This window comes from Gopherus flavomarginatus, chromosome 5, assembly GCF_025201925.1.
Source record: "Gopherus flavomarginatus isolate rGopFla2 chromosome 5, rGopFla2.mat.asm, whole genome shotgun sequence".
Lineage (NCBI taxonomy): Eukaryota > Metazoa > Chordata > Testudines > Testudinidae > Gopherus > Gopherus flavomarginatus.
The window spans coordinates 23,388,502-23,411,608 of record NC_066621.1 but is presented as its reverse complement, the minus strand read 5'-3'; the positions used below and the strand labels follow the sequence as shown (position 1 = coordinate 23,411,608).

The window sequence follows — 23,107 nt, the reverse complement described above, 5'->3', positions numbered from 1 at the left end:
TCCGGTGGCCTTTGAAAAGCTCCGTGGAGAGAAAACAGCTTGGTAGCCAGATCAGTTTAATGAACCAGGGCTGCTGAGGTCCTGTCCTTGCCTGATCTCTCCTCAGCTTTGCACCAGGCTCATTAACTGGCCGTGGTGTGGGGGGAGCATCCCACTCTACAGGGGCTCACTCATTTGCTTGGCTGAGCACTGGCAGCTACACCAAGGGCATGGCCCATCGCTGCTGCACGGCCCCTCGCTCAATCAGCAATGAAACCACAAGGCCAAGACAGAGCCTGGCTTCTCTTAGCACACCAGCTAGATCACTGGGCCAGGGATCACAGTAAGAACCAGTCCCACACCCTGTCACTGAGCATCTGGGGAGGGGGGGAAGGTTTCCTTACTGGAGTGTGGCATTGCCAGAAATCAGTGATCCATCCTTCCAGCTGTACTAATGGTAAATGGGCAGGTGGTCTGAATCCATATCCCCCCCCCACCACCACCACTGAGCCCTGTGTCGTAGTGGACGCTCAGTGCATCCCCAGCATTTCCCTGACAGTGCTGGGCACAGGCCTGAAATTGCCCTGACCCTTCTCCTCGGCTACATCCAAATCAGAGCACACCAGCTCCCTTTGGGCCTGTCAGCCTGGGGCTCCTTCCTCTGATGCAAGTGCCTCAAACCTCAGGGCCTGATCACCAGCTACAATAAAAGGAGCAATTGAGGGACACTGAGGGGCTTTGCCAGCTTCTGGCAAATGCAGAGCCACCTAGGACAGGGAGGGAACAGCCCCTGTCTGCAAGGACACAGCAGAGCCTCCCAGAGAAATAACCGTGCTTCCCCCATGTTGCCACACAAAAGGAGGCAAACGGCCCAGCTTTGGCAGAGCTGCTGCCACTTCCCAGGCCTGGGGCCTAGAGCTGTTCAAACCCCCACATGGGAGCGTGCTCTCAACCAGAACGCAGGCCAGGCTGTGGTGGGGCATGGAGTGGATGAGCCCCACTAGTGAGGTGGAGAAGAGGGGACCCTGTGCTGGAAGATGGATGGGTGCAGCAGGGCTGGGGGGAATGAGGGAGATGGGACCCAATCTGGTGGGTGAGGAGTGAGAGGGTCCCCCCTTGTGCAGGATGCATCACCCTTTTTCCCCCCGGGAACTGAAAGAAAATACCCAGCTGTCAAGGGGTGAATCCCCTCCCCTGCCCACTCTCCCAAGCTGTCAGACAGCACCTGGGCTCTTAGCAGGAGGCAAGGAGCAGGGGCCCCTGGGCTGACAGCCCACAGTATGCTCCCCAGCACCTGGGGGCAGGGAGCAGGCATGCACAGGAACCAGGTCTCTACAGCCCTGAGAGATGGAAGGCCACCAGTGGCTACCAGAGCATAGCAAGGACCACCAAGATCCCTGCCTTGTTAGGACCCCTGTGCTCTGCAGCCTGTGGGCCCTGGGATCTCACCCCCTGACAGGGAATCACCTGCTAGCCCTTAGCATGAGGGATAAAGCCACCTGTAGCATGGGGACTGGGGCCAGCCACCAGGCAGAATACAAATGACAAAGCGTTTAATAAAACTAAATCTGTGCCAGTGAGCGAGGGGGCCACGAGGGTTCGCACGAGCTGGGGGACGGAGCCTCAGGCAGGCCCAGAAGCGCAGCTCCAATGGGGAGTGGCCCCCTGGATCATGAGGCGCTGCTGCCTGCGTCTCTCTGGGACAAGCCGCTAGGTCCGCCCTGGCTCCGAAGCCAGGATCTTCTTGACGTAGTTCTGGACATTGATGTGCAGCTGAGGGGCCGTGGCCGAGAAAGTCTCCACAGCCAGCGCTTGGGCAGACTCGGAGCCGCTCCACATGGCACGGTAGATGGGGAGGGTGTATTTCTGCTTCCCCTGCAAGGCACAAATCGCAAAGGCCATGTGGAGGTTAGGATCTGGAAGACACGACTGGAGCCATGAATTACAGTGCTCTGCACAGGGACCACTCTGTCACTAAGGCTGGAGAAGAATTTCTCATAGAACCTCTGCGTTAACACGCCCACAGCTCCCGAGACAGTCCCCCTTCCAGCCGACATCCCCCAGGCTTGGCCTCAGCCAGAAATGCTGCACACAGAAAAGGTTAGCCAAATTCAAGTGTGTAACGTCTGGAAAGCATACACATGGGTGTGCAAACACACACCTGGGTGTGCTCGTGCAGAACCAGCTTTCCCCATGTAACAGAAACTCTAACCCACCCTCTTTCAGAAGTGGGCAAGAGAAACTGGCAGGATTGCAAGAGCAAGTGACCTGGACAGTCCTTGTACAGGATTAGCACCTTTGCAAGGTTTGCAAACAGTTTAGAAGACTGAGAGCAGACAGAGAGGGCAGCACCTGTTTGTACAAGAACCTACAGCCCCCTCTTTCAGGTAGTTCCTAAACCCCATGAAATTCTGTCCCGCTCAGCCCTTCCCACACTTAAAAAAAATCTGGTGGCACATAAGCACTGGAGTCAGGAAAATGCAGTTATGGGTCCAATGGCACTCGTCCATGCTGCATGTACACCCCACTGTCTATCGCTACTCTCTCTTCTTCAATGTGCTCTCCATTTCTGGCCTCCATTCAGCAAAAACATTAAGCATGTGCTGACTTTAAGCAGCACATGTTTAAAGCCCACTGACTGCAAAGGGGTTTAGGGAAGTGCTTGTGGCCTTAAATGTAAGCCTAAAACCAAAGAGAACGTGCAACAGGGCTCTGGGCAGAACACGGCGTTCCCTGTAACGCTGCACGTGGTGCTAAAGCAGGGCTTGGTCTTTGGTTGACACACTCCCACCCCATGGAGCTGGCAATGGCATTACCCACAAACCTGGCTGTGAAGGAAGTCCTTGACTTTGCCAAACTCAGGCTCGTGGTTGTTCTTGAGGACAATCTGGCACCAGCGGAGGCGCAACTCGGCGTTCTGTGCTTTGGAGATCTTCGGGTACATCTCACTCAGCTTCGCCACGTTTGCTGGGAAGTGAACAGCAGGCGCGTCAGCCCAGCCAGACTCAGACACAAGGAAACTAGCATCATTAGCACTTACTTGGGTACGGTCAGCAAGAACAAACTGAAAATGCCACTGGTTGCAACTTAGCAAAGCTGCACGTACGTGGTCCAGGCACCATGTGCCGTCAAAGAGGTGGCGAAAGTTTAACAGAGCACACGCCCCAGGCACACAGAGTCAGGACATGTCACTAACGAGTCATCGAACAAAGATTTCCTCCACACTCCATACCAGAGACACGAGCGTGTTGTAGCCAGCGGGTCTGGTGTAATCATCGCTAAGCCAAAGCAAGAGGCACTCAACAGGTTACATCAGGCATTCAGACTCAGCGGGGGCGGGGGAAGGTTCACAAGCCAAGGAGGCAATGACTGCACACACTTCACGCCTGGCTCTGGCAGGCAGAGGGACCAGAGCTCTGGAGAGATGGAGACCAGTACACAGCAGTGAACGCAGGGTGCTTGCTTGGGGGTGAAGTTCTGCTATCCTGACTTGCAATCAGTCATTTCTCTCTTTGATCCTAGGCAGGTGGCAAGGCCCCAACACACAGCCCTGCTCTTCCCTCCCCACTCAGTTATTGGAGAGATGGTGGCATCTCCCCAAAAGCAAAACTAAAGCCCAGCCATTGGACTCCCATCATGGGACAGGTTGGCTGAATTGGCCCTTGGCGCATGCACCCCGGGCTGCAGCGAGGTTGGAGGCATGTTGCCTGGCACACGTCTCCCCACCTAGCTGACTGTACCGGAAGTCACTGGTGCTAGTACCCAGCGTGCTTCTACACCGTGGTAGGGTTTGCATTAAGGCTTCACTGCTTTACAGAGCCCACCGGTTGTACCCAACTCACACCCTGCTCAGAAGAGGTTACTGGTCCTTACTGTCTGGCAAAGGGGATTTCTGCAAGATCTTATCCAGGAAGAAGACGAGCTGGTAGGTTTTCCAGCCAGAGATGTCCACAGCTTTGATCGCCTCCATGTTCAAACTGCTGGCTGCCCAGAGTTCTGCCAGCTCCTCCGCTGGCTTCATGAGCGTCTCTCCCGGGGAAAGGTCAGGCAGGTAAGGGGGCCAGCCGGGCGTGTTCAGCCACCGATCAAACTCAAAGCCTGAAGAGGAGAGAAGAAGCTGGACTCATCACTCAAGCCACCTCCCAAAATAAGCATGGTCAGAGCAGGCAGGAGCTGCAGTGGAGCTGGATTCTGCCGCATGCCAGTGTGCCCAAGCGGTCGCACAGAGCAACAGCAAATGCAGGAGAAGTTGAGAATGGAGAGATTGGTTTCTAAGCTCCATCTCCTTGCTACAACTGCATCATGGGAGTGCCACAGTTGTTATCTCTCATTGCCTCAACTGTGCTGAGCTTATAAGTGACTGTGTTAACAACCTGGGATCTGAGAGTCAAGCTGAGTTTTTTCCATCTAATGCATCATCCCATGTAACAGGTTCTATCCTCTGTCACCCCCCTGAAATAAATGGGAATGCGCGGATCTGCAACAGGTGTTACTGAAACCCTAGTTAGTTATTAGTTCTGTGGATGACGTCTTATTACCCCAGTTCTAATCAGAAGGGCAAGGAGGAGGAGGGCAGGGAGCAAGTGGACTTAGCCCTGGAATCAGTCCTCTGTGGGGAAAGCTGAGGCAGTGCATTAGCATCTGGCAAATAAATGCAAGAGTACACAGCAGTTAGCATGTAAAACAGAGTAACAAACTGACTGGTAGGGCCAGAGTAGCAGGGCTCAACTTTAATGAGAGGGAAAAGTAAAAATGGTCCTGTCCTTAGCTCCGCCCATAACCCATCAATGGGCATCTGAGTTAACATCCCATTGAGATGAAGGGGAAGCTCCCATGTTGGATTGATCGTTTCAGGCTCTCTGCAAACTCAAGCCAGCATTTCTGCTTTGGCTACATGCCACTTCCATTTTGAAGGTTTCTTTGGCACCATGGGTTTGTAGCCAGCTATGCTGCTGAAGATATATGGGCATACGCTAAATAAGGTATAGGTGTGGATTAAGGCATTAAGGCAAAAGCCTATATGTTTCAAGCCCGTAAAGACAACAGGCCATGGACCCTAGTTTGTTTGGCTACACTAAAGATGGGACCTAAGTAACCCAAAATGACCCTATATCACAAGACGTCACAAGATAGAGTCGTGTTATAAATACGTAGGTAACCACAAGATGCCAGTTTATACCAGCCTTAGATATTTTAAGTTAGGAACATCCACAGATGTCCAATCACACGAATGCCATGGTAACTAATTGTTGTGCATGCTAATAAACTTGAGGGAAAGTCCCAGTAACCTACGGGCAAAGGGCACTCCAACATTAGTAGGGTGAGGGAATAGAGATAAGGAAAAGGGGCTGAAATCCATAGCTAGAGATACAGCTACAGGCGCTAGATAAGAAACTAACTTTAAAAAAATAAACAAACATGAAGCTGAGACTCTGGAGAAGGCGGGGGCAGCCTCAGGCAGTGCTGGGTCACTGACCTGGCCCAATTCGAGCCTTGGAGAAGGGGCAATTGGCACAAGCTGCAGTTGCTGGTTACTACTGAGTCCCATATGAAGGTTTCTCTCTGGTTTTGGTGAATCCCCGGCACTTGGGACAAGGAAGCGGTGGCTCTTCAGTGCCTGGAAGGAGATCTGAGACTTGAAAGCAATACTGACCTGGAATGGTGGCCGCGCCTTTCTTCTTCAGCTCCGGGAAGTACTCCAGAAAGAACTCCAGGGCATCGTCAGCCATGATGCTCTGGAACTTGAACTGGTTCACGTAGGCCTGCGGGGACAGGGTGCTCATACTTACGCTCCATGAAGGCAGGACCGGCGCAGACCCACAGGGCCTAAGTCAAACTACTTTAAACAATTCGGTTTCCACTTCCAGTTGTTAATTGGATCCCCAGCCTCTCTCCCCCTCACGTTTAGCCAATTCCTGCCCATTCTGACGGCCCTGGCGCACACAGGGAAGCTCCGTGACAGGGTTCTCTAATCCCCACATCCCAACCTTGGCCAATTCCTTGTGTTTCCTGGGGTGACGGTCACCAGCAGCCCCCCCATGCTGGGAGAAGTGAGGCCAGCTGTTTGGCATTGAAGCCTGCTCCCCCCACCCCAACCGCGTGCACATGTGTTGGCAACTATGGCTGAAAGATGCCCAGCTGGTCATCTTGTTCCCCCTCCTCTTCCTTCCAGCCTAGTCTCATGTTTTTTTCCCCCACATCCAGTCTTTTCTCAAGTACTTGCCCCCTCCCCACAACCCCCCACGTGCTTGGCCACTGACTCCCAATCTTCTGTTCTGTCCCCTTCATTCCCTCCTGTATCCCATTCTCTTTCCCTCCTCTCTAAATCCTACTCACCATCCCTAGAGTGCTTCCCAGACATCAGCTCACCAGGCCCCTAAGCCCCATGTGCGGGGATGGCCTTTTAGCCACATTGTACAGGGGGAAACAAGACATGAAGCAGGAGTTGGAATTAGAATACAGACGCCCTATACACTCTGCCTTGCACTGTCCTGTACTTAGCCCACAAGAACATGCTTCCCCATGCCCTGAGTGGCCTTTGACAGCAATAGTAAAGGGCTCTGTAGCATTCATCACCATATAATTTTGACAGGTTCCCACACTCCCTTTCTGCTTTATGTCCCACCTTCCAGTCTCATTTTTGGGCGTGTTCACATTTCCCATCGTGTCATTTTGAATTTTTTTTGTTATTGTTTTTATGGGGAGCATTAGGACTGCTTGGATGTGTGTTTCAGAATGGCATTTTCCTGAACCAATTTGCACACAACTTTCATAAAGTTTTTTCTACCATTTTTCTAGACAAAATGTTAAAGGCTTTATGTAAAAAGAGGTAACTTAATCCTGGCACAAAACTAAAACACAAATAAGGACATCTGTTAAATTTAGATTCATTTTGTAAATAAAGAAATCTACATGCATGCTCCTTTTGATTGGTGTTTTAAAAGTTTATGTATTAAAATTTTACTTGGTTTTACAGCATTTACATTTTTAAATAAGTTAGGAAAGAAAAAGGATGTGGCAGAGAAATAACATTTTTTGCTCTGATAAAAAGTATGTTTTCCAAAAGCTAGTTTTTCATTTGTCAACCTGTGTTTTATATAAAGCATGTAAATCTAAAGCTCTCTTTACAGTTTATAAGTAATACATTTTTAGAGCAGTTTTCCATTAGGCAAAACTTTTTAAAAAACCAAGAACACTTTAAAAAAAATTTGGTGTATTGCTACAAAAACTTGGGGTATGTACAGCATTTGTCTTTTCTTTTATTTGCTTAAGAGATACATTTTTGAAACAGTCCAATGGTCAATAACCTCTTGGCACATTATGATTGGTTCAGGAAAATGCAATTCTATGATATGTCTAAAGAATAGCTTCTGACTGGCACAGCCAAGAGGTGTGGCTTGTTCAAAGCTGACTGTCCTGGAATTACTGGCATTTGACTAGTTACAGTCACAGGCTTCTCTCTGCCACTTGGTCAGTGACACAGGCTTTCTTCTCCTCCTGTTTTAAAACCTTCTCTGCAGCTTCTCACTCCTTCTGTTACCAGCTGAAACGTTTTTGCTTTTCTTGGCTGTTCTACAGCCTCTATCTCACTTTGTGTCTTGCTTACCCCCCATTTTCTCTAAAAGTTCTATTACTAATATTTAAATGTCTTTATTTAACGTCTTACAATTTTTTTTCTCTAAAAACATCTGGCATTCAGACTATTTCAAAATAACCTAAACACATAAATTTTTCTTTTAGGAGAAAAATATTTGTCTCTTAACACTTTACTCCTGTTTACTAAACTTTACGCAAAAGGGCCTTAATGTCCATAAAGCCTATTTTGGTCTGAAGAGACTTCTCTTTTTTCCCCTCTATCCTTAAAACTTTTTTAATGTTTCTAAATGTGAAACACAAGCAATCCTAATACTCCTCCTAATTTTTTTTTAAATTGAAATGGCTGCCACAGCAAAAGTGTGTGTGTCCAAAAATGACTCCGCAGGGCAGGACACAAAGCAAAGAGAGAGCCTGGAAACCTGTCAAAATCATTAAGTGACAGATGCTATAGAGCCCTTTACTACTGAGGCCAGAGGCTGCACTGACTGCTCAGGAGAGGTGCTAACTCAGCTGCCCAGTGGCACTAGTCCCATTGCCAGCCAGACCACACTGCGCAAGGCCTGGGTTTTCGTTCTCTGAATATTAAGAGCCATCAGCTGAAGCTCTCATTCAGTTTTCCAGATAGATTCCACGCTAGTGTGGGGGTCTGGAGGGATGAGAGCATCTAACACAGGGAAAAGTTCCAGACCTGAGACCCTCCTGCTCCAGTCTGCTCAGCTTTAAGCACTCACAACTTCAAACTGTACTAAAGGAATTTTCTTCAAGCTTGGCTTGCTTTGTACATCTTCTCAAGATCTAATCAACCCACATTTAATGAGTGCTGCTTACTGTATAAGCTAGTACAATGTGGAAGGTATGAAGAGACTCCGTAAGTCAAGGCATTAAAGCCTAAACGGGCCTTCAGTCTTAACTATGTTTCCTCACTTCAAGCGCTTGGGTTCTCATACTGAACATTAATGCTAGGTTTGCAACCTGCAATTCTGATCTATACAGGGCTTCGGGTAACCCAGGAGAGTCCCAGCCCGAGGCAGAAGGGACAGCTTTGGTCTTGGGGATGGTGGCATTATTTGCAAGCTTAGAAAGTACCAAGAACCTGTGATGCTGTCACTTATGTACCAACAGGCAGGAAAGAAGCCTTGCTAACAAACACGCTAGAGGGAGTGAGTTTCCCTGCCTCCAAGCCCTGTGCATCCCTGCACATAGAGCTCCTCAGGCAGAAGCCAGCAAACCCACACCCCGCACCTGCAAGAAAGCATCAAACTTGCTCTGGTCTCCCACGAGGTGCGCCAGGTAGGACACAAAGCAGTAGCCCTTCTCATAGGGGGTCTCGTTGTAAGTGTCATCAGGGTCAACGCCTAGTGGGTCAAAGACATGACAGGGGCCTGAGCTTTATGAAAGAAACCACCATTTAAAACAAACTCTTCCAATTTACTTAGATTCCCATTCTTCAACCTCAGAAGCTGCCCCCCACCTCCAACATGAAGCACAAAAGGGCAGTAGCCTCTGGCCCCTCCACCCAGCACCACCCTGGTTCAGATCCAAACCACCCTGTGTAATTCATGGAGACATACAGGGAATGCTATGCACAGTAGACTTTCCCCCTGCTCATCCACTGCCTCTCACCCAGCCACGTTCCTCTTAGAGACCAGCCACCTTCTTTGCTAGGGATGCAACCAAAGAGGACATAGAAATTTACTCAGTCACATGTGATTACGAAGAAAGCTGAGGATGCAGCCAGGCTGCTATTATAAATGCGCTTTTCAGACTCTGGCCAGAAACCTCTTCTTGGCCTGGAGACTGACAGATCACTCTCAAGCCAGCTGAGATTTTTATTTTTTTTGCGGGGGCGGGGGCAAAGTTTGAAGGAAATTGATCACACTGATTCTCAGTACAGAATAAAAATTCACCCTTATTTCAAATTTTAACAAGAGCACCTTGTTTGTTTATCTGGAACTCTGAAGTGGCTGAGCTCCAAAACCCTCAGGCTTTATGGACACAAAGTTTTCATGATGCTTTAACTTCATGAAAACTGGCACATTGCCTTGCAAAGGGAAGGTGAAAATATTGAGGTTGTTTTGCTAAGTGCATGTTCTTCTATCAACAGCTGCCTGCCATGAAACACTCTGTCAGTTAGTGCTACGAATGCCAGGGCTACTCAAAGCTTTTATCGAAAACAAAAGTAAAGGCACAGCATAAAAAAAACAAAAACAGGTGTTTAACCCATGTTTAAGGCACCCATGTAAGAGTGGCCTGATTTTCAGAATTGCTGAGCGCCCACAGCTGAGACGGATGTCAATGGGAGATGAGGCTTTTAGGGCCTTCAGAAAACCCAGGGCACTTCTTGCGGTGCCTAACCTGAGACATCCACTGTGTAAATTCTATAGCCTGTTCCTTTAAATTTGCCTTCAGTATATAAACTAACTACTAAGGCTTGGGACTTTGATCACACCTATGGTACTCTGTAAATCACAGGACCAGACTTCAAAGAGAAACTGCTGAGCTTCAGTTCATCTGTAAATTTGACACCACCAGCTCAGGATTAAACAAAGACTGCGAATGGCTAGCCAACTACAAAAGCAGTTTCTCCTCCCTTGGTGTTCACACCTCAACTGCTAGAAGAGGGCCTCATCCTTCCTGATTGAACTAACCTCGTTATCTCCAGCCAGATTCTTGCTTGCACATATATACCTGCCTCTGGAAATTTCCACTACATGCATCCAACGAAGCAGGTATTCACCCACGAAAGCTCCAATACGTCTGTTAGTCTATAAGGTGCCACAGGACTCTTTGCTGCTTTTATAAATAACACTGTTACTAACAAGTAGCCTTCATGTTGACCAGTAGCCAGATGATTGGACTATACTGATGAATGTCTGATAGCCGCACTGTACGCAATCCATATGCCACTTTATAGTCTATTCTCAACACACCCTAGTTATTGCAATCCTTAAGCATTATTACTGCAGATGCAGAGACCCGTACCCCCCCACCAGGTACTCTGCAGTAGGGTATTGGAGATAGCACAGACCTGGCTCAATTTTCACCCTGAGCTTGTTTAGAGGGTGATCTTCTCCCGTGTTGTCCATGTGCTGGCGCAGCAGGGCCCTTCCAGTGGCTGCTTCAAGGCAGGTGTAAGCAGCACCTGATGAGAAGATGACAGAGACTTAGCATTGAGAAACTGCACTTTCCCATCAGAGCCAGGAAGGAAGGCAAACTGCCCTCTAAAGTTCCTTTGGGGCTGCCCTACTTCAAAGGCCAGCAAGAGGGCAAAGCAATCACTGCTTTTGGAGCAGAAGCGTAGCTAATTCAGAGAGAGAGAGAGACTAGAGGAAGAAGAAGAAATCAATGCAGGGAGGGGGTGTCCCATGGTTTTTCGGGGCACAGCTCATGTGCTGCCCACTACGACTGCCTGCCAGGGTTAAGCAACCTTACAAACTAGAGGAGTTCTGCCCTGCCAGCTTTGTGCTTTGGAGTGAAGACCTAGGAGCGAGTCCTTCACGGAGAATCTCTTGAGAGCCCCGGCCTCCCCAGGACTCAGCCACAAGGCCAGCCTCCACCACTTGTTTGAAAGGTACTTTTAAAAGTCACTAGACAATCACACCAAAATGCTGACCTGTAGAATCTACCTACGTGTGTTTTACTGAGGGCACGGAAAGAGTGAACTGAGAAGAAAATTCTCTTACATTGCAAATGAAGCATTCTGAAACAAACGTTTGGAAAAGCAAGTGTGCCCCCATCACCAGTTAAATTTACAGCTGCCACCTGACAGAATTATGCAAACATCTCAAGTTAGAAGGTCTAATCTCTTACAATGTGACCAGGAAAAAGTGTGTTTGTGCCAAACCGGTTTAGGTCTTTTGATACATAAATAAAAATACCACCTAGCTCATAAGTAGCTAATTTCCATGGCATTTGCGTTAAACAGGTGTTAACTAAAGACTCAAAGAATCTGAATAAAAATCACACCCCCAACTCAGCCAGGTTTTACTTCCTTCATGTCTGGCTATCCCCCACCATGCTCCAGCAGCCCACAGCAGACAAGACTGGAATTTCTAATCTATAAAAAGGTAGAAAAAGCCTCTTTAAAAAAAAGCAGAACAGACAGTCCAACCCCTTTCCTCCCCTAGTCACCCTACACGACCCTATCACGTCTCAGATATTTTAGGAGCTGGTGCAAATCCCCAGACGCTGCCATGAAACGTGTCAAGCTACAGAACGTAGGCCTGGCCCAGCCCTCTGATCTGTGCAGCACTGAGCACTAGTGACATCAATGGGCCTCCAGCCAGGACACGGCTCTGCCTGCAGAGGTTGGATGGCAGGACTGGGTCCTTGCAGCAGAGGCCAGGGGCTGGGCCCTCACCATAGACGACGGTGGAGATCCTCCTCTGGGCGTACATGGTGAAGCCCTCGTTCAGCCAGAACTCGCCCCAGTTGGCGTTGGTGACCAGATTGCCAAACCAGCTGTGGGAGATCTCATGGATGATGACGTCCACCAGGGAGCGGTCTCCAGCCAACAGGCAGGGGGTCACGAAGGTGATGCAAGGGTTCTCCATCCCGCCGAAGGGGAAAGAGGGCGGCATGAAGAGCACGTCATATCTAGGAAAGGCAGGAAGAGCGGTCACTAAGGAACTACCTCCTCCCCCCGCCAGGAGAGCGCCCGGGTGACTCTCCCTCCCCAGCCCTAATGTGTGAAGACCGAGTGAGGCATCTGAAGGAACCAAAGCCGTCCAGAGCACCCCAGTGCCCTCCAATCAGGTGAGCCGTACCTGCCCCAAACATATGGTCCAAAGAGCTTCTCCCCCACTGCCAGGAACTCTTCAATCACGCCATCGTACTCCTTCTTGGCTGCCTCAATCAGACAGGGCTCAGCCCACACACGACTCCTAGGGAGAGCGAAGAAACAATCCTGATTGCAACAAACACAGGGCAGATAGAGCCTCGTCCTTCCCAAGCGTGCTGCATGGTAACTCAGTTAGGAGAGCCGGTATGATTCTAACCTGTGTGGAAGGCTGGCACCCCAAACCCAGCCTTGGAAGCAGCTCAGCCCCACTCCTCCTCCTCACCCCCAGCCCCAACATCAGCACACTTCTGCCAGCTCAGTTCCACCCCTCCTGCTGCTGCTGCTAGTGACCCTTTTCTGCAGGGAGAACTACAGCTCAGCAAATGGACTCTATACAACACGCTGCCAAATACACAAGGGAAAGGAAAAACCTAACACGAGGAAACATGTTCGCTCCAAGCTGTCCGCAATCAGGGTCTTGTAAGAACATGGCTTCTAGATGGAAGCGTGACATTCAAGTTGACCAGGCTCCTGGGTCTGAAGCTTGCAGGCTTCATGCGGTTATGAGAAATGGTTATTGGGGGAGATCTAGGTCTAGGATGGATATTAAGAAACACTATTTCACTAGGAGGGTGGTGAAGCACTGGAATGGGTTCCCTAGGGAGGTAGTGGAATCTCCTTCCTTAGAGGTTTTTAAGGTCAGGCTTGACAAAGCCCTGGCTGGGATGATTTAGCTGGGAATTGGTCCTGCTTTGAGCAGGGTGTTGGACTAGATGACCTCCTGAGATCCCTTCCAACCCTGATCTTCTATGATTCTATTAGAATTCATAAGGCTTCCTGCAGCCTCCACATTGCCCACAGGTCTTTAGCCCCCTAGGATGGACGTGATGCATGGTAGGGAAAGGATGGGGAAAAAAATCAAAGCTAAGTTTTAAAGACATTTCACTTGCTGTCAAGCTCCTCAAAGCCCCAGGGGACTCAATCCCCCAATAACCAGAACAGCTGTCCTCATCTCTGTGCCCACTACCTCCTCCAGGTCATTAATAGATGTAACAATCACCACCTCAAAGCTCCAGAGCCGCACGCTGGAGAATTCACCCCATTCCAAGGCCCTGTCCTTGCCAACAAGTTGTCCAGCTTTCTCTGTATTGATCTAGCTACATTGGTACAATCTCCTCTCATGGGGGCACAATCATACCAATGTTAAGTGTTTACCCTGGGGTAGCTTATTCCTGTAGGGGAAGGGAAATAAGCTATATCTGTATTAATGTCAGTAAAATCATGCCCTAACCGACAGAGTTACACCATTACAAAAGCTGAGCAGAAACCAACCCTAGAGGAAAGCCTTTCCTGTAACCATTTATCTCAGCTACCGCACCCTCTGGTCATTTGTTTTCCCAGCCTAGCAAAGGACCTTTTGGAAAATGCACACAAGGTATCACTTTGATCGACGCTGTCACTGACTCATAAGGCGCTGATGGGGACAGTGGCATGGCTGCTGGTTGACTATCAGGTTACCCTTATCCCAGTGTATTGTTCAAATCTTTGTTTACGCTCCTTTGCCTGGGAACCCAGGTTAGAGTCACCAGCCTATCCACCAGCATCACCAACAGCTTTGGGTTTTTTGTTTTTTTTTTTAAAAGGAGACACCTCCCCCATTAGCTCTCTTTTCTCAGTAAGTAGCCACAGTCTGGGGATTCATAGCAAAGCTTAAGCTAGCTCAGTACTTTCTTTCCTTCAGAAGCCTTAGGCGACGTGCTCAGACTCCAGTGATTTACAGATCTATGGTCAGGTTTGACAAAGCCCTGGCTGGGATGATTTAGTTGGAGATTGGTCCATCATGCTTTGAGCAGGGGGTGGCACTAGATAACCTCCTGAGGTCCCTTTCAACCCTGATATTCCATGATAGTGCAGTTTGCTTTCTAACTTCCTTGCATATTAAGGAGACCTTCCCAAATTTCATTTGAAAAATGCCTGACTAGGCCCGGCCTGCCATCAGTCCCTACTACAAAAAAAAAGTTCAGGCATTTTGCTGAATGCGTAGAACTGGGAAGTTTTAACAGTTAATGGATTTTAAACCAAAGAAGAATAAAGGTCTGGCCATAAACGAGGCTAATGAGACATTTACTGCAGGTGTTGTTATTTTAATCTTTAGTCCTTAATAAGAAGGCTCAAGCAAGGTTTGAGGTCACACTCAATGATCTTTTCTGGCCCATGAATCTATGAATTAAAGGAGCTGAAAAAAAATGGGGGACTTATTCCCCTTAAGCAGGAGTGGCCAGACTCCCGTGTGCCCAGGACCCAACAGTATATATGTTTTAAGAGCCCTCTGCGTAGGTGACTTTGGGGAACACATTCAAAGCAAGGCACAGAGCTGGACAACAGGGCTCAGGAGTGCAATTCCACAGCACCACTTTGAAGCTGCATTCCCCTCTGCCCAGAAAGGAGAAAAAAAAACTTGCCCAGGACAAGGAATGAGAGGTGATCCGTAATGAGATAATCTGGGGCATACTAAAAGCCACAGATGCACTACTCAGACTGGAGGGGTATAATCTGCTACTGTCCTTTGATTTTAGGGGTTATGAAGTCTCCTGCTGAGCATGAGAATTGATAACCCGCTAACGACTGGCAGAGCTGCAACCAAGTTTTAGATGACTGGGTTGGTTTTGACCCAGATTTATAGTAATAAAGAACCCACAGTTAATTCTATTCTCATGCAAGACTCCCTGGGCTCACGAGTGGCTGGCAGGACAGGGTGCAGACGTGCTGCAAGACAGATAGTGTGGAAAAGGCAGCTATCAGGGGAACACCACAGTGCATGGGAGCCTAGAGTGGCAAGTTTTACCCAGTGTTCACACAAAGAGTTGAGGTGGGGGAAGAGCTCCCCTCAAACAAGGGGATGGATAGTAGATATGCTCGTTAGGGAGACAAACTCTTCAGACCTAAGCTACAACCAAGGCAACAAGCTTTGTTATAACTGAATGCACGATCCTCCTCTTGTGAATAAGAGGGCAGCCTCTTACCGAGGTCCAACTTCAGCAGAAACTATGTCGCCGACAGCCAAGGCGATCAGGTAGGACGGGATTGGCTGGGACATCTTGAAGGTGAATGTGTTGTCTTTCTCCTGCTTCTCCCAGGTAGTGGCACTCATCACAGCTGTGAAGCCTTCAGGGACCTAGCAAAGGAGACACCTGTAAACAGCCTCCATCAGGGCAGGCAGGGTCACACCGCACACATTAGGGGTGGATCTGAGCTATCTTGGCTGCTCTGTGACCATGATGAGTATTCCCAGATTCAAGCTCCCGCCAACAATGCTCCTACCACCTGGATCTCAAACCCCACCACCCCTTTCAAGGCAGGGGAAAGCATTCAGGCTTCTCCTGACAGACAGGGGGAGGCAAAGGGGGTGGCTCCCTTAGGACCACCACCACAAAGGAGGATAATTTACAGAACCCTGAACACGAGGGTTCGGAGAACTTGTCCAGCTCCACACACAGCCCAAGCTTTGAGCCACTGTGTTATCACATGGACATATCCTGACCCATTTTAACGTTCCCATTTATAACAGTCAGCCCTTCCCCACCCGAAATCCTGAGCGTAACATACCCTGGGGGAAAAGGGCACAGCCCAGGGCTTTTGTTCTTTTATTTACTTTTCAGGACACTTTTAAAACACATCTCTCTCTTGAATCCTCTGTGGGTTCGTTTCATCCCCAGTAATCTTATCACTGTCTCCTCTATCTGTGCTGCTGTCCTGTCTCCTGTCTTATATCGTAAACCCATCAGAGAGACTCTTGCACTGTTTTGTTAAGTGCCTCATGCACTTGCAGTGCTGCCTAAGACCCTACATAAATAAGATTTGTTGCTCCAATTTCCACCTAGGTGGGTGCCTTGCAGGCAGGCAATAACAGAGCAGCAGGTAAAGAAGCACCTGCCTTGCAGTGAGCTGCATTTAAATGTGTGATCAAAGTTCTTCCCCATCCCTTTGGTAGGTAATTAAGTGTGGCAGTGATCAAGAGAACTCAGAGTGATGGACCCAGCAGCAGCCATAGCCACTGGCCTCTATCCTGATATATTAGCAATGCCGGCTGAGTTATTGGAAATGATAAACTCTCAGCTACCACCTTTCAGTAACAAAGACATGAGAATCACGGACATTGGTTAAACATATAAAACATGTAAAAGGATTAGAATCGCATTCGGAGGATAAAAGGTACTGATAATACTGCAGTACCATTGCCAACTACAACAAAAGAAAGCCAGCTCCAGGTTGGGCAAAGACGAGGAGGAAGTATCACAGTTTTTCAACCACAAAGGGATGCGTCTGTAATAAAAACAACTCCCGAACTGAAACAAAAAATAGCCTTGAAGATTGCACAAGTTTTTATGGCTGTCGTAGTCCCTTTTCTGTTATTGAGCGTCCAACTTTTCCGACATGCTAGCTAAGGCCAGGCTACAACGCACCCAGTCAAAAGCAGGCAGCAGGTGAACTGCTAGACACAGTTCCTGATGCTAGCTTGAAGGTGGAAGCACACACCAAATTGCATGGAGAAGCAGTTACATTAATACAAACTGGATGGAGTAATGTGAGCAGTGATAACGAACTGGGTGCAGATAGGGAAAACGGTGGTTATGCATTAGCAGTTCACACTGGAAGCAATGAGAAAACTGGAAAGTACTGTGCTACACTGGCAAGAGAAGGCAAGGCATTTACAAATGAACGGTACGGTTGTGTTGTTAAGAGCTACCTGACAATGAGAAAAAGATGCAAAATACGAGAAGTGATTCGGAACAAGATGACGACACCTTGGTTACGTATGGATGTGTAGGACATTGGCTAAATCCACTCGACCAAGACCTTAAACCACATGCTTTGATGACACATGTTGCAGACTTACAAAAGTACTTTCGTAATCACCATCAGCCTGGTTAAAAGAATGCCAAGGATCTGTAAAACCCCAAGTCCCCGGGGATATACAATGGAACAGTCAACCAACATGGATGGAAATATATGTTAAATTTCGGTCACATCTCAGGATTGCGAGTGATCTTGATGCAGAACTTGAAGATCGAGTCATCAGTATAAATAATAAAGAGATTTACTGAAAAGCAAAGAACTTGATCGGTCAGTTGAACTCCACTGCTATGGCACTTGACACACTCCAAAGGGACCCTTTAAGAACTGATGCTGCATGTGAAATATGGTGGCTCTACTGATAAATGAAGATTTGTACTTCTGCTTTGTGTGATGCACAAAGATTTCAGGAGGCACTTACCCATGTACACACTGGCCAACCTCCTTCATCCAAAACATGCAGAGAAGAAATTGTCAACTGAACAAAAAAAAATGCAAGGCAGTAGTTGCTCAGCAAAAATCCCAAGTTTCTGCCATATTTACTTATATTTAAAGAAAAAACTCCAAAAATCAACATTTTCAGATGCTATCAAGGAAAACGTTTCCTCTAACAGAGTGGAAAAAATCTAAAGAATGCTGATATCCCATCTGACTTCATAGAACTGGTGTGGCAATTGCATTAGTGTCCCACAAGTTCAACAAGTATAGGACAATTTTTTCCCAGCTTTGGATACATCCATTCAGAACTGAGGAACAGGCTCAGTGGATCCACTGCACTGGTCTTCTGCGACAGACTGCTGCATGGTGAAATGGACCAGGACTGGTAATCAAGCAATTCTGCATGCCTCTGATTGCTTAATGCTTCGAGCCTACTCTGCATTATTGTTGTTCTCATATCATTGAATGTTTTTGACTTTTGTTTGTATGACAGCAAAAACTGAAATGAGTCATGACATGTATAACGTCACTGAGAAAATACCAAACCAAAATATGCAGAGCCATTCCAACGTCTATATTATAATTACATATATTAGTATTTGTACAACCCTGAATTAATCTCCCAACCTACTGCCCAATGGAACCACAATTTGAATATATAATACGTGCTACTTCTCTATGTGCTGGGAGGAAGCCAGCTTGTTGTTTCTATTTTTTAAATGTTTGGAAGGCACTTGTCCCATCACAAAGGGCTAGCAAGAGATTTGTTAACACTACCTTGACTGCATTTGCCCATACATATTTTGGATCGAGTACCTCTGTGTAAAAGATTCAGCACCCTCCCCTCTATAAGATGGAAGAGCTTGCAATACGCTGACTCCAAACTCACTCCCACCCAGTGGTGTTCTAGCAAAACCAAGGAAGACCAGACTTCACATGCTGGTTATTTCTAAACTTAAAGAGAAAAAGCAATGCCTCTGCCATCAGAAAAGACACCTCACACACCCCCACGCCCCCCAAAAAAGCCCTTTCAGATCCTTCTTTATTCATTTAAAAAGTGAGAGAGACTCAAAGTACAATTGTTTTATTCAAGTGTCCTTTGCAGGTCACTTTTAAGGAGGGATTGGAAGGTAACTGTTATGCTTGGCAAACAAGGAGCAGGAGCAGCATATGCTGGGAGCAGCATGACGTGACAGAGTCCACACGGAGGACTCTGACCAATGAGCTCTGCATGAGGATCAAGGCCTTTCGGCTGTCCTGAATCTCAGACATAGGTGACAAATGTTCATAGCACTTCCCAAAGTTCTGTTTTAATAGGGTTAGCTGGCTGAAGAGACAGCTTACTAAGATTTCTCCTTCCACTGCCTAGAAACGGATGCCCTCTTGATAAATGAATTTTCTATCCTAAATACAGTTTGCACAATGATCCAATTTGCACACTTATGCCTTTCCTGCTTACCTTTACAGTGGCTGAATATGTACTTTTAACTGCAGGGGTGTCAAAGCACGGGAAAAAACTTCTATTGAGAACAGCCTGGCCTTGCGTGTACATATAAGGCTTTTGCTTCCCTGCTGTCTGCTCTGGAGTGAGCCAACAAACCTGATGAGAGACAAGAGACAGCTTCAGGTGAGGGATGGGAGACTTTACCTGGATTTTTGCAGAACAGGTGCTTTTTATTGCTGGAGTGTGAAAGCCGGGGAAAAAGGACCTGTTGAGCACAGGAAAGCCAGAGGTATAAAGGAAAGGCTTCTCCTTCTGGGCTGTTTGGAAAGAGTCCAGCCAGGACATCTGGAGCAGAAGAACAAGGAGAGGGAACGTCAGTAAAAATCAAACAAGAGTAAGTTAAACTCGCTCGTTCTACCAGCACCACTATAGCCATATAACGATACTCCATTTCCCTGTGTAGCCAAACCCCACTAAGTAGTTTAAAGCGGCTGTAAATTGATCAAGCCCTCCCCAGGATGTACAGCCCATACCCAGGCCTTGTCTCCACTAGAAAGGGTTTGGCAGCACAAATATACATGTATTAGCCACACTGGCAAACTGCCCTAGTGGGGAGACAGCTCATACCAGCAAGAGTTCTTTTGTTCGTTTAACTTCTCCCCATTCCCGAACTGAAAAGAGCTATAGCAGCAAAAGGACTTAGGCACATCAGTGATTTTCCCAGGGAGGCGCTAGGCCTGATCTACACTAGAAAATTTTACTGGCAGGAGTGTGCAAAAAAATCATCCCCTCCCAAACGACCCAGCTCTACTGGCAAAAGCCCTATGGTAGGCGCAAGTTACACTAGCAAACGAATCCTTTTTCCAGTACACTTATTTTGTTTGAGGAACTGGCTTAAGGTTTGTCTCCCCTAGGGCAGACAGTCAGCTTGCTATACCAGCAAACCCTGTCCAGTGCAGACAAGGCCTAAGTATCACTCAGGTGTACAAAATGCTTTAAGAAAACAAAACAAGAAGTAAGCTTAGTAAGGGGTATTATTCTGGGCTGACTTCTGATTTCATTTACTCTTATGTAAACCTAGATTAACTCTACTGAAATCAGAGCGGTTCCTCCAAATTTAGGCCAGCGTGATCAAGAGCCTGCTTCAATGAGACTGAAATCCCCCTTTGAATCCAGATGGGCAGAAATTAGACAACTGAAGTGAAAAACCTAAAAAAAAAAAAAAAAAAAAATTGGCTAAGACTCTTAAGAAATCAGCTGTTTCTCTCAACTCTGACCACTAAGGCAGGAGCTCAACATTTGCAAAGCCTCTTGCTTTTGACCAAGCTGGAAACAGGCAGTTACCCTCAGGCTCACACATGCTGCCACAGCATTTCCACTTCCTGCCCCAAACTAGGAAGCAAAAAGATGCAAAAAAGCAAATAAATCAGCAGTTATTGCTGACCCTCCAAGCATAAGCACAGGTTTGGATCTCCTCCTCTCTCATTCCAGCTGGGCTGCTCATTCCTAGCTCTGAAGTTTTTATTCTCAGCATTTATCATTCAGAATTACTACAGCTCATCCATTTGTATTAGCTCTTCTCTCATGAACAACTTGAAGACCTTCATTTAACTGTTGAAAGGAGCCAGGTTGCTGGGTGGGTCTCGGATAAATAAGCCAACAAAATAATGCTGAGTCCTGATCTTTGCAGGGACAGAGACACTTTCACTTTAACTCTTGACAAATGCAAGACTCTGGCACTTCTATTCTCTAACAGGCAGATTACTGCAGCACACTTCTTCGAGCAGACTCAGCCTTCTGGAGGCAGGTAACACCCCACTCCCTTCCTGCCCAAGGATTGAGGGGGGTTGGAAAAAAGGTTATCAGATTGCTACCGGGAAATTAAACTCGCTAGACAAAGCTGGAACCAGAAAGCTTGTCTGTGATCCCAGACTGCAAATGCACAGAAAGAAACAGGACCCTTCAGCTGGGAACAGTTTGGGCCTGGTTTCAGGAGGAGTCAGAAGCTCAAGAGAAACCAAAATTGAAGTTCTTGCTGAGGGTTACTATCAATTAGTGCTTCCTAGCAGGGGATAGAGTTCATGGGCTGGAACTCGTCCACACTCCATTCTTTGAGAACCTGCCGCTGCCTAGATTTACCAAAAGGGGGTGATTCGTTGTAATCAGGGTTAGCATCACTGGAGCCTGAGCTGGGGACCTGAGGAGAGCACAAAGGGATGGGAAAGGGTAGTTTCCTCCTCCCCTGCTTTGCTTTCTCTGATCTCTAGCTTCAACCTTGGATAATACTGAACTTCCACCCTCCTGCCCGGCCACACTCCTGCCCGTCCTGACTAAGCAAACTCAGCACACTGCAGCTAAATACGTCCAAAGAGGCTATACTGGAGAAAGGGCGCACCTTCCCTCTTACGCACAATTCCTTCTCTCCCACTTACCCGCCACTTTACATAATCTTGCTGTCACCCTGAGCTTTCAGGCATATGTTTGCAAGTCACACCTTTAAATATGGCTACTCTGGTTCCCCCCAATGCCCCTTTCAGGCCTCCATCACTTCCTTTTCTCACTGCAGCTCCCTGCTTTCCAGATCTCTATTCTCCAACAACCCCTTACTCCCCCAGTCGATTTAGGAGCCAGGCTAAATCACACTTTGGACTTGCTCCAGATCCCTCCTCTACTCCTCTTTCAAGCCAGACTCATCACTGCCTCACACCCAGTGTTGTCATTTACTCCAGTGCAAACTGTGGGCCAAACACTGCCACCCCACTGCCTGAGACGTGTTTTGCACCCACTTTGCACTGCTGTAAACAGTGCTGCTCGGTACAGGGAGCTAGGAATTCAGCCCTTGGTATCTACATCCCCTCTGCTCTGCCATGAGTCAGCTGCTGGCAGTGAAGGAGCTTTCCCCTCTAAAGTGCCTGCCAGGGAGCTTTCAGCGAGAAAGTTTGAGACAAAACAAATGATCAGCAGTTAGGGACCAGGGAGACTGACAGACTGGAGATCTTGCCCCAGGGAGGAAAGGCAGGGCAAAGAAATTAGGGTGGAGGAGGCCCGGGGTCAGAGTGCAGTGCAGTGCAGCAAGTGGCTAAGAGGCTAGGGAGCGGGGGTAACAAAGGAACTAGGAAAACTCAGAGAGGCAGCAAGGGGACTGTGGGATCAGGAGTCTAGGGGAGCAGCAAAGGGTCACAGTGGAGGTCAGCAAGGAAATCAGGAAGTCAGAAGCTCAGGGAGGCAGTGAGGGGTCAGGATGGGGGGGGCAGCAAGGGGACTAGAGGGCAGGGAACCCAGAGCCCAGCAAGGGATCAGGGGAGAAGCAAGGAGACTAGAGGGCAGGTTTGGAGGGCAGCCAGGGAACTCAGGGGCAGGGACCCCAGGGCCCTAGTGAGGGGTCAGGGGACAGCAAGGGGACTGGGGGCAGGGAGGGTGTGCAACGAGGGGATTGGAGAAAGGGAGCCTGGAGGGCAGCAAGCAGACTAGGGGGCAGGCTTGGGGGGCAGCCAGGGAACTCAGGGGCAGGGACTCCAAGGCCCAGAGAGGGGACTAGGGGGCAGGGACCCCGGGACCCAGCGAGGACTCAGCAGCCCGGCTCCCGGCGGCGCCCGCTCACCCCCGGCCCGTCGCCCGTGTTGTAGGCGATGTCCAGCGCCAGGCACTCCCCGGCGCGCAGCGGCTCGGGCAGGAAGACGCGCAGCGCCGAGCCGTAGCTGGCGAAGGGGCGGCTCTCGAAGCGCAGCGGCCGCGGGTCCCCGTCCGGCGCCGCCAGCCCCACGCCGCGCACGGCCAGGCTGGGGTGCGAGTCCAGGCTCAGCTCGGCCGCGCCGTCCCGCAGGCAGCGCAGCTCCAGCCGGGCCGCGCCCTCCAGCTGCCCGGGGCCCGGCGGCCCGAAGGCCACGCGCAGCGCCAGGTGCAGGTGCTGCAGCTCGAAGCTCTCCGCGCTGCAGGCGGAGGCCACGTCCCGCACCCGCCGCCCCATCGCCGCCGCCATCGCTACTGGGGCCGGCTCGGGAGGCGGCGGGGGTGGA

At 48.8% G+C, this 23,107-nt stretch overlaps 1 protein-coding gene across 1 annotated transcript; it reads right to left on the bottom strand.

Moving 5' to 3' along the window:
• Positions 1-1,517: 1,517 nt before the first annotated feature.
• On the bottom strand, positions 1,518-23,107 carry RNPEP (arginyl aminopeptidase). Its single transcript, XM_050956187.1, has 11 exons — positions 22,693-23,107; positions 19,107-19,247; positions 15,379-15,530; positions 12,342-12,458; positions 11,936-12,171; positions 10,604-10,717; positions 8,818-8,930; positions 5,633-5,741; positions 3,853-4,077; positions 2,804-2,946; positions 1,518-1,854 (listed from the first exon to the last, which is right to left on the bottom strand). Exons 1-11 carry the CDS (start codon positions 23,068-23,070, stop codon positions 1,690-1,692), a joined length of 1,893 nt encoding a protein of 630 aa, XP_050812144.1. The 5' UTR covers positions 23,071-23,107; the 3' UTR covers positions 1,518-1,689.